We start from the raw sequence: 13,151 nt of genomic DNA, 5'->3' as shown, positions 1-13,151 counted from the left end.
AAGTTTGTTTATTTTTCCCATCCTACTAGAAAAAAAGTTGCACCTAACACGTGTGTAAAGTGCATATTCGCACTTAATTGCTGTCTGAACTGCGCTTCACGTGCCATGTGCAATCGTGTGCGGAAAAGGAGAACTTTCTACACGTGTTAGGTACAACTTTTTTGGTACGAGTGGTGCAATAATCCAAAGACTTCTAAATGGCAAACAATATATATTCGCGATAAAATATTGTTATTGTATGTATTTTTAGATCAGAAAATAAGAAGCTCTGATACTGCATGCTGTAATACTCACAAAAATAATTTATCGCCTGCAAAAATACAGATCATTGAAGATTGGCTTTTGGGTGTAAAGCCTAAATGTATATATTCAAAACTTTCTTCTCAAAATGATCAGTCAGGTATAGAAGAGGATCACGAAAACGAAAAAAAAAGAAACCGAAAACATAACGGTGATGTCAGATCTACAGATGATCAAACTAAAGGATTACCAGATGAACGGGAGTCCTGTGTGAATAGTGCTGATATTGAAAATGACGACGATTCTGTAGAAGATCCTGATTATATTCCAGATGATTACCCAGCTAAAAAAAAAAGGGTGCGCTATTCGCTTAATTCTTTTTGAATTTGATTAAGCTTTAAAATTGCAGTTTTTCAATTTGAAAAAGCTACCAAAAAACCTCTTAGCCACTGATTGTCAACCACGGATACTTGGAGAATTGCAAGATGAAAGCAGAAGCGATAATGTAGCTCAACAAATTTCAGATCTTGCTCTAGAAAATGAGGTAACCTACTATTTTTACGTAATGTAGGTAAAAAATAATTTCGCTACTAAAATGTTTGTTAATTAAACAATTTCGTCGGAAAAGAAAAAATTTCAGTTACAACTGTCCTATAATACAAAAAGGAATAAATATTGCTTCATCCCTTATTTAGGAATACAAGTTAAAGAAAGCAGATAGTTTAACTATGTTATTGTCATAGTTCTATTGAAAGGTTGCAGTTTAATTGAAAATCATTTTGTTGACGATGTTTTGTCTGCATTTAAGATTAAGATTATACTTAAATTTTATTTAAAATTTGAAACAAACATTTTTCGATCTATACAACTCTAGTAATTAAATTTGTGACTATTTCTAAGTTTTCACCATTTCTTTCAGCCAATGGTGGAAAAAGCATTAAGAAAGAACTACAAAGATCGGAGAGATTTTTGCCTCTATTGCGAAAAAGATGTATCGCATTTTGCTAGACATGTTTCTAAATGGCACTCCGAGGAGATTGATGTAGTCAGACTACTTTGTCATCATGTTAATTCAAAGGAGAGGCGACTGGCTTTATCAAACTTAAAAAAAAAAGGAAATTTTATCAAAAATAGGGCAGATACTGTAGTAAGACCTGTCAAGAGATTAAAAATTACTGAAAAATTTTCAACCTCAGACGAGTATCTTCCCTGCAAATATTGTTTAGGTTACTATAAAAAAAAAAGTTTATATAGGCACACCAAAATATGTCCATCTAATTATGATAAAGAAAACAAAAGAAGACAAACTTCCCAAAGCGATGGACAAACTGCTTTACTTTTACAAGATTTTAAACAAGACGATTTATTGAAAACTAAAATTTTCTGTAGAATGCGCGCAGACGACATAAGCCTTATAGCTAAAAAAGATACTTTAATTTGTCAATATGCATTTTCCTATATAAAGGGCCGCCAAAGTAAAGGTAATATTGACTTGGTAAGACAAAATATGCGAAGACTTGCAAAACTTTTGCGGTGTGCTAGAAAAGAGAATTCCGACGTTCAGAATCTTATAGATATTCTCCGACCAAAGCACTTTAAACTAATAATATCTGGAGTTAATAAAATTGCAAAATATAATACGCAAACAGAAAATTATGAATCTCCAACTTTGGCTATTAATTTTGGAACACTTATAAAAAAATGTTGTGACCTCGCATATATTAATCTCGTTCAAATGGAAAACACAAGCGATCAACGAAAAGATCTTAAAATATTAAAGAACCTAATAGAATCTCAATGGTGTAATGAAGTTTCCGCGCAAGCATGTACTAATTTAAATAAAAGTAAATGGAACAAAGAAGAATTATTGCCTCTTACTAGCGACCTAAAGAGGTTTAATATTTTTTTGCAAAATGCTGCAGAGCAATCATTTAACAGTTTGAAATCAAATGAACACGATTTCAAAGCCTATAATTCATTAAAAGAAATATTGTATACCCAAGTTATTCTTCTTAACAGAAGGCGACCAGCTGAGGTAGCTCAGCTAAAAGTTCAAACTTTTAAATCAATTAATTTAGAAACTGATTCCAATAACGAATTTGAAAAATGTTTAACAGAATCCGAAAAGATTTTATTAAAAACCTACAGTCGTTTAGTTATAAGAGGAAAGCGTGGAAGAGGGGTACCCATATTATTATCACCAATAATGAAAACGCATTTCGAATGTATTTTGCAAACTAGAGATAACTTTGCAATTCAAAGTGATTTTGTGTTTCACACAACTGGTCGAGGGTTTGTTGATGGAACTAAAATTATTCACAAATATGCCAAGAAATGCCAACTGGAGAAAGCTGCCAATATAACAGCAACAAAACTTCGAAAGCATTTAGCTACCATCACTCAACTTCTTCAGTTTTCAAATAACGATATGGAACAATTAAGCAAATTCATGGGTCACACATTACAAACTCATTCAAACTTTTACCGTATGTCCGATAAAGTGTATCAAACAGCTAAAATTTCAAAACTTTTACTTTTAATGATGGAAGGCGGAGCCGACAAATACAAATCTAAAACACTAGATGAAATTGATTTATCCCCTGTTTTTGATAATGAAGAAATGGAAACAATCTATGCAAGTAACAATAATCTGAACATTGACTGCGAGATGCCATCCACTTCAAATAATTCTGAAATACCAACAAAAGCGATAAAACCAAAAAAGCCAATCCCCATTAACGAACGACAATCATGGACAAACATACAAAAAACAAAAATTTCGGAATATTTTTCTGATCATATTAAAAAAAGAAAAGCTCCGAATCGGCAGGAAGTTACTGAATTCTCTAATCAATATCCTGAATTATTTAAAGACAGAAAATGGACAAGCATAAAAGCTGTAGTTTATAATATGTACAGTGGAAAACTTAAATATTAAGACGTTGAGATGTTAAATTTTATTTTTTACGCTCTATTTCTAGAATCTTTTATATATTTGATTCATTACTTTGTATTCTTGAGTTGATTTTGTTTTTAGTTTAGTATTAATTCATTAAACCATAAAGTGAGGTGCATCTTTAATTCTATTTTGTCCTTAAAAATAATTGTTTCGTGGAAGTCAATTTGCGATAGTTACATAAAAAGTTGAGGAAATTAAAAAGGAGACTGTACACATAACCAAAAACATTTTACCTTCTGACAAAATTTCTGTAATTTTGATATGTAATTAGTTAAAACTGAAAAGTATTTTTGGTGACTTTCATACTCAATTTATTTTATGTAATGGCAGGTTTGTTACAAGAAGGGCTAAGTAAACAAAGATTTTCTTAGCATTTTCCTATTCACCTTAAAATTGGCAACCCTGCGCAGGTTCAGCTTTGCCGCATATATGTGTATTTTGGCTCAGGATTGTGTGAAATAACAAAGGGTTCAGGATGACATCAATAATATTAAAAATCCTTAAATATACAACTCTGAAATTATTGAATAAATCTCATGTATATACACATTTTTGGAACGCCCGCCTCAAAAAAGGCTTAAAAACACCACGTAGGCAACTGTAACTACTCTAGAAATGGGAGGTTCAGGATTGTACGATATGTCTAATGGTTCAGCTTTGTTAGAAGGATGTAAATATATATATATATATATATATATATATATATATATATATATATATATATATATATATATATATATATATATATATATATATATTCTCACGTATTGATTCACGGATGGAAAAATGTGATGACACTATATTCCGGGATATCATCCGTTCGCTCGTTGAACTCCGACTGGAATCCTGCAAATCCTGCATCCGACTGGAATCCTGCAGACGTTTCGCCAAAATCTCACTTGGCATCTTCAATGCTCGCTCTCCGAGTGTTCGAAGTGTATATATATATATATATATATATATATATATATATATATATATATATATATATATATATATATATATATATATATATATATATATTCTCACGTATTGATTCACGGATGGAAAAATGTGATGAGACTATATTCCGGGATATCATCCGTTCGCTCGTTGAACTCCGACTGGAATCCTGCATCCGACTGGAATCCTGCAAATCTTGCATCCGAGCGAACGGATGATATCCCGGAATATAGTGTCATATATATATATATATATATATGTGCAGTGTTCGAAGTGTTTTCGGAGCGCGAGCATTGAAGATGCCAAGTGAGATTTTGGCGAAACGTCTGCAGGATTCCAGTCGGATGCAAGATTTGCAGGATTCCAGTCGGATGCAGGATTCCAGTCGGAGTTCAACGAGCGAACGGATGATATCCCGGAATATAGTGTCATCATATATATATATATATATATATATATATATATATATATATATATATATATATATATATATATATATATATATATATATATATATATATATATATATATATATATATATATATATATATATATATATATATCAACATGGAGCAGTGGTCAAATGAGCAACGAGCGTTTATGGTCGAAGCGTTCTTTAAATCCTTTAATCCTTGCTCCGTCAAACAATTTATTGAAATCGTAGGTTAAAAGATTTAGACAAAGTGGTACAGTGGCAAATCAGAAGCGTCCCGGTCAACAGAGGTCCATCAGAACGCCAGAGAATATTGAGATTGTGCGACGTGCTGCGACTGAACATCCGAGGCGCTCAATTCGAAAACATGGCCAGGCCCTGAATATTCATCGCTCAAGTGTGCAACGGATTTTAAGCAAAGACTTACGATTCCATCCCTACAAAATTCAATTGGTGCAGTTTCTAAAGCCCACAGACTACGAATTACGAAAAAATTATTGTGAGGCAATGATGAATATGTTTTGGAACGAAGGAGGATTGGACAACATTTTATTCAGTGATGAGGCTCACTTCCATCTAGAGGGGTATTGTTAACAAACAAAACTGTCGCTTTTGGAGCTCCGACAACCCAAAGAAAAGCATGAAAAACAATTGCATTCCAAGAAGGTAACAGTTTGGTGTGCCATGTCAGCTACTGGAATAATTGGGCCCCCTAAATAAAAAGGATCAGTATATTTAAAACACTCTTTTTTATTAATCGAGGTATTAGTTACAAGATGTCAAAATCAATGTAAACTTTTACTGTTTTCTTAACTTCAGCAAATGTTGTATTTTGGATTTTATGACGGATACACTTCTCTTAGAGTTAAAGGTTGTAATAAATTCTCTTATTTTAGCTGACGGTGGGTAAGTGTTTGTTTGGAGGTATTGTGCAAACTCCTTCTGGATGCAATTCACTTCATTCTCGCTCCATACTAAAATAAAAAATATTTTTCATAAAACGTGTTCGAAAAATTAGTTAAGGTGTGTTTGTCGTTATTTTATAAATTAGTATTTGTCACTTACATCGTTTATTTACAACTTTGGAGACTTTTGGCTTATCTGAAAGAAACAGTGTTTTGTCAAAAACACACAACTGTTTTACTTACATTCGCACTAGTATTATTAGTTTTTTAACACCACAGTAACAAAATAAATTTATTAAAAACAAATCTGACCTAAATTTTCGTTAACTCGCATCGGTTTATTTTTACCTCTTATTCTAATGAACCATGCCTATGGCAGTATAACTGAGTAAAAGTAATAAAAACATAGAGAATTCAGTTTCAGCAGTTTCTTGATCTTCGTTCTTCTTAATGTTTTCAGGAATTGGTTGGTCAAAAATATTATTATCTTTATTCGCTTCAATATTTTCTTTTTTCCACACAAACAATATTTCATTGTCTTGTGTGGGCGCATTTGGTGACGAGGACTCTGAAACCATTTAGATATAAAATGGCAAACTAGTAGTAAACAGAAAACTTTTTGCATGACTACCTTTAGGTTCATTTTCTTCGGGATAGTCAATATCAATGTCCATTTCGTTTATCGATTTGCCTTTATATTCGACAGGAAGGGTTCCTTTTTCTATCATCAATGGTATTTTTGAAACCTTTGCGGTCTGGTAAATATCTACAGGCAGCCTGGAATAACAAGTATGAAATTCATACACAAATAAGACTACCTAATTAGCAAACAAAAAAAGAAGACAAGGGAAGAAAAGTGCCTCAACTATGCAAGTTCACACAAGTTATTTTTCTTCAATGGCCTTGTTTTTGTGCAATATTAATATGCGAAAGACAATACCTTTTGGAAAGATCGCACGTCTGTCCAGTAAGTTCTGCGAATTGCGTAGCAAAACTTACAGCAAAGAGGAAGCAGGCCTGCTGAGGAGACGGAGGCGTGCGCTTAAGGTGAGACCTTAAAGTTCTTTAGCGGCCCGTTTGGCGATCGGTAGTATTTCTAAATTTTTAAAGCCTACAGTCCACTTTAAAGCTCTTCCGAGCGCGCCGCCCATTTTCTTTTCATATCGGTGGTTATTCCGCGAAAAGAAATTATTTGGTCCTTCGAGCCGGATTCGGCAGTTTTTAGCCTTAGCTACGCAACGGAAAACATTTCTCTCTTACAGAAATTAAAATAAATTCATTATTTCAATCCGCATTATTTTGATTTCGATTATTACCACGGAGAGGGCACAATTTTAATTAAGTTACTTGAAATTGGATTTAAACATTTTCTGTCAAGATCTAATTCTTGAGCAAAACAAAAAAATTGATGACCTTCGCATTCCGTTTTATGTACCTTTCGTCCATACAATACGCAGTTGTTCATTTTAGATAATTTAATTTTTAGTCAGGTAAATAGAGCAGGGCACATAATTTAATATTAGTGTGTGAAGAGTTTGACCAGTTTTTATTAGGTTTGAACCGTTTACTTTTTACTCACCGAAAAGAAAAAAAATGGGTGATTATAAAAAGAATAAAGTACTCCGGTCGACTGAAATTCATAAATTGAACGAAATATACGATGTTGCTCTGAAAGTTAATGCCGAAGATGAAAGTTTTTATCCCATTCTTGAAGCTATGTATAAAGAACTTGAGGAAACTCGAACAAATTTTTATAAACTTCACAATAAAATTATATCAATCATATGTGATAAGCAAAATCCGGATGAACTATACAAGATTGAGGATGATTTTCGAAAAAAATTCGATATTCAATATTATAGAATTCAAGCTATTTATACGCAACGTTTAATGAAGCCGACGACGCAATCTGTGGCTATACCGGGTGAACAATTGCCCATCTCTGCATATTTAAATTTACCCAAGCCTGAGTTACCGACATTTAGCGGAGAAGTTACCGAGTTTCGGAGTTTTCTCGATCAATTTCATGCGCGTGTTCATACGGTCCCCCACTTAAAAGCGATTGACAAATTTAACCTATTAGTTTCTTGCTTGAAAGGTGTCGCTCGGGACGCTGTCGACCATTTGGATATCACAGCAGATAATTACACAATTGCTTACGATTTACTAAAAGAAAGGTTCAATAATGTGAGAGTTATTGCTTCAAATTTATGGAATAACCTCGAATGCTCACCCAAACTTACCTCAGATAATTCAAAAGAGTTACGCTCTTTATTAGATATGTTTTCAAAAAATGTCGCAGCTTTGCAAAAACTAGGGTTACCCACGGAACACTGGGACTTTATACTTGTTCAATTGATGCTGAAAAGACTCACGGTTTCTCTAGTTACACGATTTGAACTTCATCACAACGACAGTACTATTCCAAGTTATGCTAAATTAAAGCAATTTTTAAGTAAAAATTGTCTGGCGTTGGACAATATTAATTTTCAAACTAAAACAAAGCAAATTTTTCTCAAAAAGCCAACTTTCTCCAACTCTACAGCAATGCTGGCTCAAACTGAAAATCCACCAAAATGTCCTGTTTGTAAAAATTCTAATTTTATTTATAAATGCAGCGAGTTTTTGGAAAAATCTCCCGCAGAGCGCTACAATCTGGTTAAGAGGGGAAAAATGTGCGTAAATTGTTTAGGCTCTCACCGTTTTAGTACCTGTACCTCTACGTGGAGTTGTCATATGTGCCACAAAAAACATCACACATTACTTCACTTTCAGTCACCCCCCGCTAACAATGATTCGCTTAAGCTCTCTGACCACATAAATCCATTAACCGTAACTGCAGGTTTTTCTTCAGCAAATTCGAGCGTTTTACTTTCCACTGCTTTTCTCGAAATACTCGACGGTCGCGGAATCTACCAGCCGATACGATGCTTACTCAATTCAGGAAGTATGTCGTCATTCATAACTCAAAAAACAGTTAACCGGTTAGGCTTACGACCGTCTCCCCTAGAGGTTCGTATAAACGGCTTAGGCGCCATGCATTCGCAAGCTGATTTAGGTGGAGTAACTATATTTTTTAGACCGATGTATAAAACTCATCATGTTTTAACCACTGACGCTTTAATTCTGAAAAAAATTTGCGAAGACCTGCCTGCTTTGGATGTTAAACATAGTCACTGGTCCCGCTTAACTAATTTACACTTGGCCGATGACCAATTTTCCCGCAGGGGACCTATAGACCTCCTTCTGGGTGCCGACGTCTTTTCTAAAATTCTGTTGGACGGACGCATCCCTGGATCTAAAGACCAGCCCGACGCAATTAATATATTCTTCGGCTATGTCCTTATGGGGAAAATAAATCATTTCAAAGCGCCTGCACTCGCTACGTTGCTTTGTCATCTTGAGGACACGGTTTCCCTTGATCAAGAATTGGACAAATTCTGGGAATTAAAGACACTTCCTGATGCACCTCGTCTATCTCCCGATGACATTAAGGCGGAACAAACATTTGTCTGGTCGGTTCATCGTCGACTTACCTTTTAAGGAAGAAGCCCCTATCTTCCCAAATATCCGATCTCTGGCTTTACAGAGGTTTTATTCCCTTGAGCGGAGACTTAAGAAGCAGCCTGAGATTTACTCGCAATATCGCGATTTCATGAACGAATTTATTGCGCTTAACCACATGGAATCTATTCCAGACGACGACCTTCCCAACCAGCCTTCCCTCAATGATATATTCACCGGTCCAAAACTCCAGAGTGATATATCTACAATATTATTAAATTTTCGTTTATTCAAGCCGGCATCGTATAGTCTTAGGAGCCTACCTCGATTTAAAATTTAAAACTTAAATGGATAGAAGGAACGTCGGAAACCTAGCAGGATATAGTGTTTACGAAACCGCACCACTCTACGCGCTGTTTAAGAAACTCGGTACGAAAATTCGCTTATTTTTCGCCTCCGACGCACCCTTACCGAAATACGGCCCTTTTTCGAATTTTTTTTTCAATTTTAAAATGGCCATAACTCGAAAACGGTTCGTTTTTTGGAAAAACCGAGCAATTTTTTGTCCCATAGGGGACGTTTTACCACCTTATTTTACGGGAATCCGGTATCGGTTTCCCCATTTTCTTGATTTTGATACCCCCGCCGGCATCGTATAGAGTATTGCGAGCCTACCTCGATTTAAAATTTAAAACTTGAATGGATAGGAGGAACGTCGGAAACCTACCAGGCTATAGTGGTTACGAATCCGCACCATTCTACGCGCATTATAATGAGCTCGGTACGAAAATTCGCTTATTTTTCGCCTCCGACGCACCCTTACCGAGATACGGCCCTTTTTCGTATTTTTTTTTTCGATTTTAAAATGGCCATAACTCGAAAACGGTTCGTCCAATCAAAAAAAGGACAAAATTTTCACCCCAATAGGGTCGCTTCTCACCCCCCTTTACTCTTAGAAGACATTTTCTCCGATTTTTTTTTTCAAAAATTACAAAATTCGAGGCGGTAAAATTTGGAGGGGGGGGGTTGAGACTTTGTCAGTCGATTCCCCACGCCGAGTCGGCCGGTCCGCCTAATTAATAATGCCGAGGCCGGTACGAAAATTCGCTTATTTTTCGCCTCCGACGCACCGTTTCCGAGATACGGCCTTTTTTCGAAAATTTTTCGAAAATGTCGAAATTGCGAAAACGGCTCGTCGGATCGAAAAACGCACGAAATTTTTACCCCAAAGGGGTCGCTTCATACCCCCCTTTACCCTTAGAAGACATTTTCTCCGATTTTTTTTTTCAAAAATTACAAAATTCGGGGGGGTAAAATTTGGAGGGGGGGGTTGAGACTTTGTCAGTCGATTCCCCACGCCGAGTCGGCCGGTCCGCTTAATTAATAATGCCGAGGCCGGTACGAAAATTCGCTTATTTTTCGCCTCCGACGCACCGTTTCCGAGATACGGCCTTTTTTCGAAAATTTTTCGAAAATGTCGAAATTGCGAAAACGGCTCGTCGGATCGAAAAACGCACGAAATTTTTACCCCAAAGGGGTCGCTTCATACCCCCCTTTACCCTTAGAAGACATTTTCTCCGATTTTTTTTTTCAAAAATTACAAAATTCGGGGGGGTAAAATTTGGAGGGGGGGGGGTTGAGACTTTGTCAGTCGATTCCCCACGCCGAGTCGGCCGTTTCTCCTAATCAATAACGCCGAGGTCGGTACGAAAATTCGCTTATTTTTCGCCTCCGACGCACCGTTTCCGAGATACGGCCCTTTTTCGAAAATTTTTCGAAAATGTCGAAATCTCGAAAACGACTCGTCGGATCGAAAAACGCACGAAATTTTCGCCCCAAAGGGGTCGCTTCTCACCCCCGTTTACCCTCAGAAGGCATTTTCTCAGATTTTTTTTTTCAAAAATTACAAAATCCGAGTGGGTAAAATTTGGAGGGGGGGGTTGAGACTTTGTCAGTCGATTCCCCACGCCGAGTCGGCCGGTCCACTTAATTAATAATGCCGAGGCCGGTACGAAAATTCGCTTATTTTTCGCCTCCGACGCACCGTTTCCGAGATACGGCCTTTTTTCGAAAATTTTTCGAAAATGTCGAAATTGCGAAAACGGCTCGTCGGATCGAAAAACGCACGAAATTTTTACCCCTAAGGGGTCGCTTCATACCCCCCTTTACCCTTAGAAGACATTTTCTCCGATTTTTTTTTTCAAAAATTACAAAATTCGGGGGGGTAAAATTTGGAGGGGGGGGGTTGAGACTTTGTCAGTCGATTCCCCACGCCGAGTCGGCCGGTCCTCCTAATTAATAAGGCCGAGGTCTGTACGAAAATTCGCTTATTTTTCGCCTCCGACGCACCGTTTTCGAGATACGACGATTTGAAAATTTTGAAAATTTTTCCAAAAAACCGCCGTATCTCGGAAACGGTTCGTCGTAGCGAGAAACGGAGCGAATTTTCGTCCCACACGGGACGGTTTCCGACCCCGTTTTACCCGGATCCGACATCGTTTCCGCCATTTTCCGGAAAAAAATTCTTTCGGAGGCGGTAACTCCGCCCCCCGCGCCCCGCTTTTATGCGGGGACTAGGGCGGTATCTGATCGCCTTCGAACCTCTAACTTTCGTTCTTGATCAATGAAAACGTTTTTGGCAAATGCTTTCGCTTCTGTCCCTCTTGCGACGATCCAAGAATTTCACCTCTAACGTCACAATACGAATGCACCCATCCGTTCCTATTAATCATTACCTCGGGGTTCCGAAAACCAACAAAATAGAACCGAGGTCCTATTCCATTATTCCATGCACACAGTATTCAGGCGAAGTTTTAGCCTGCTTTAAGCACTTGTTCAAAGTAAACGTGCCGGCCCACCTCGACACTCAATGAAGAGCACCGCGGCAGGATTGAGTTGGACCGCCCGCGTGAACGGGCTAAGTCCACCGGCAGGACGTCTCGCGGCACGCCAGTTAACACCGCGGACGATGAACCGGCGGCGCGAGACACAAATTCGATTACGAGCTTTTTAACCGCAACAACTTTAATATACGCTATTGGAGCTGGAATTACCGCGGCTGCTGGCACCAGACTTGCCCTCCAATTGATCCTCGTTAAAGGGTTTAGAGTGTACTCATTCCGATTACGGGGCCTCGGATGAGTCCCGTATTGTTATTTTTCGTCACTACCTCTCCGTGCTGGGAGTGGGTAATTTGCGCGCCTGCTGCCCTCCTTGGATATGGTAGCCGTTTCTCAGGCTCCCTCTCCGGAATCGAAACCTGATTCCCCGTTACCCGTTACGACCATGGTAGGCGCAGAACCTACCATCGACAGTTGAGAAGGCAGACATTTGAAAGATGCGTCGCCGGTGCGAGACCGTGCGATCAGCGTAAAGTTATTCAGAGTCACCAAGTTGAACGATGTCGGGCGCGAACCCGCCACCGATTGGTTTTGATCTAATAAAAGCACTCCTTCCGTCTCCGATCGGACCTCTGCTTGCATGTATTAGCTCTAGAATTACCACAGATATCCAAGTAATTGTGGGTACGATCTAAGGAACCATAACTGATTTAATGAGCCTTTCGCGGTTTCACCTTGAATTTGGTATACGTATATGGATCGCCTTTGTATGCGGACCGGCTCCATATATAGACCGCCTTCGTATATGGATCGCCTTTGTATACGGACCGCCTCCGTATACCGACCGCCTCCCTATACGAACCGCTTCCATATAGGGATCGCCTCCATATATGGAACGCCTTTATATATGGACCGCCTCAAAATACAGACCGCCTTCGTATACGGACCGCCTTGATATACAGAACGCCTCCATATACTGATCGCCTCCATATACGGATCACCTCCATATACGGACCGCCATTATATACGGACCGTCTCTAAATACAGACCGCCTTCGTATACGGACCGCCTCCATATACGGACCGCCTCCATATACAGACCACCTCTATATATAAACCGCTTCCATATGCGGACCGGCTCCATATATAGACCGCCTATATATATAGACCGCCTCCATTTATAGACCGCCTCCATTTATATGCCGCCTCCATATACAGATCGCCTCTATATACAGACCGCCCCCATATATAGGTCGTCTCTATATATAGACCGCTTCCATAACCAAAACTAACCAAAATGGACCAAATTGAAGTATATAGACCGCCTAG

At 38.0% G+C, this 13,151-nt stretch overlaps 1 protein-coding gene across 1 annotated transcript; it reads left to right on the top strand.

Annotated features, from left to right (window-relative positions):
* Positions 1 to 681: 681 nt before the first annotated feature.
* On the top strand, positions 682 to 4,956 carry LOC132698818 (uncharacterized). The gene is made up of 3 exons (XM_060665137.1): positions 682 to 784; positions 1,160 to 2,879; positions 4,814 to 4,956. Exons 2-3 carry the CDS (start codon positions 1,163 to 1,165, stop codon positions 4,954 to 4,956), a joined length of 1,860 nt encoding a protein of 619 aa, XP_060521120.1. The 5' UTR covers positions 682 to 784; positions 1,160 to 1,162.
* The last annotated feature ends 8,195 nt before the right edge of the window (positions 4,957 to 13,151 follow it).

Source organism: Cylas formicarius, unplaced genomic scaffold (assembly GCF_029955315.1).
Source record: "Cylas formicarius isolate icCylForm1 unplaced genomic scaffold, icCylForm1.1 PGA_scaffold_2__14_contigs__length_35257938, whole genome shotgun sequence".
In the NCBI taxonomy this organism is placed as follows: Eukaryota; Metazoa; Arthropoda; class Insecta; order Coleoptera; family Brentidae; genus Cylas; species Cylas formicarius.
Note: the sequence above shows the minus strand (reverse complement) of the source record. Positions and strands in the feature narration are given on the sequence as shown.

Excerpts from the sequence above, each read along its gene's own strand:
- LOC132698818 (XM_060665137.1), top strand. The coding sequence starts at position 1,163 with ATGGTGGAAAAAGCATTAAGAAAGAACTACAAAGATCGGAGAGATTTT. Across the intron at positions 2,880-4,813 it reads AATGGAAACAATCTATGCAA|ATTTAGACAAAGTGGTACAG; the intron begins GTAACAATAATC and ends GTAGGTTAAAAG.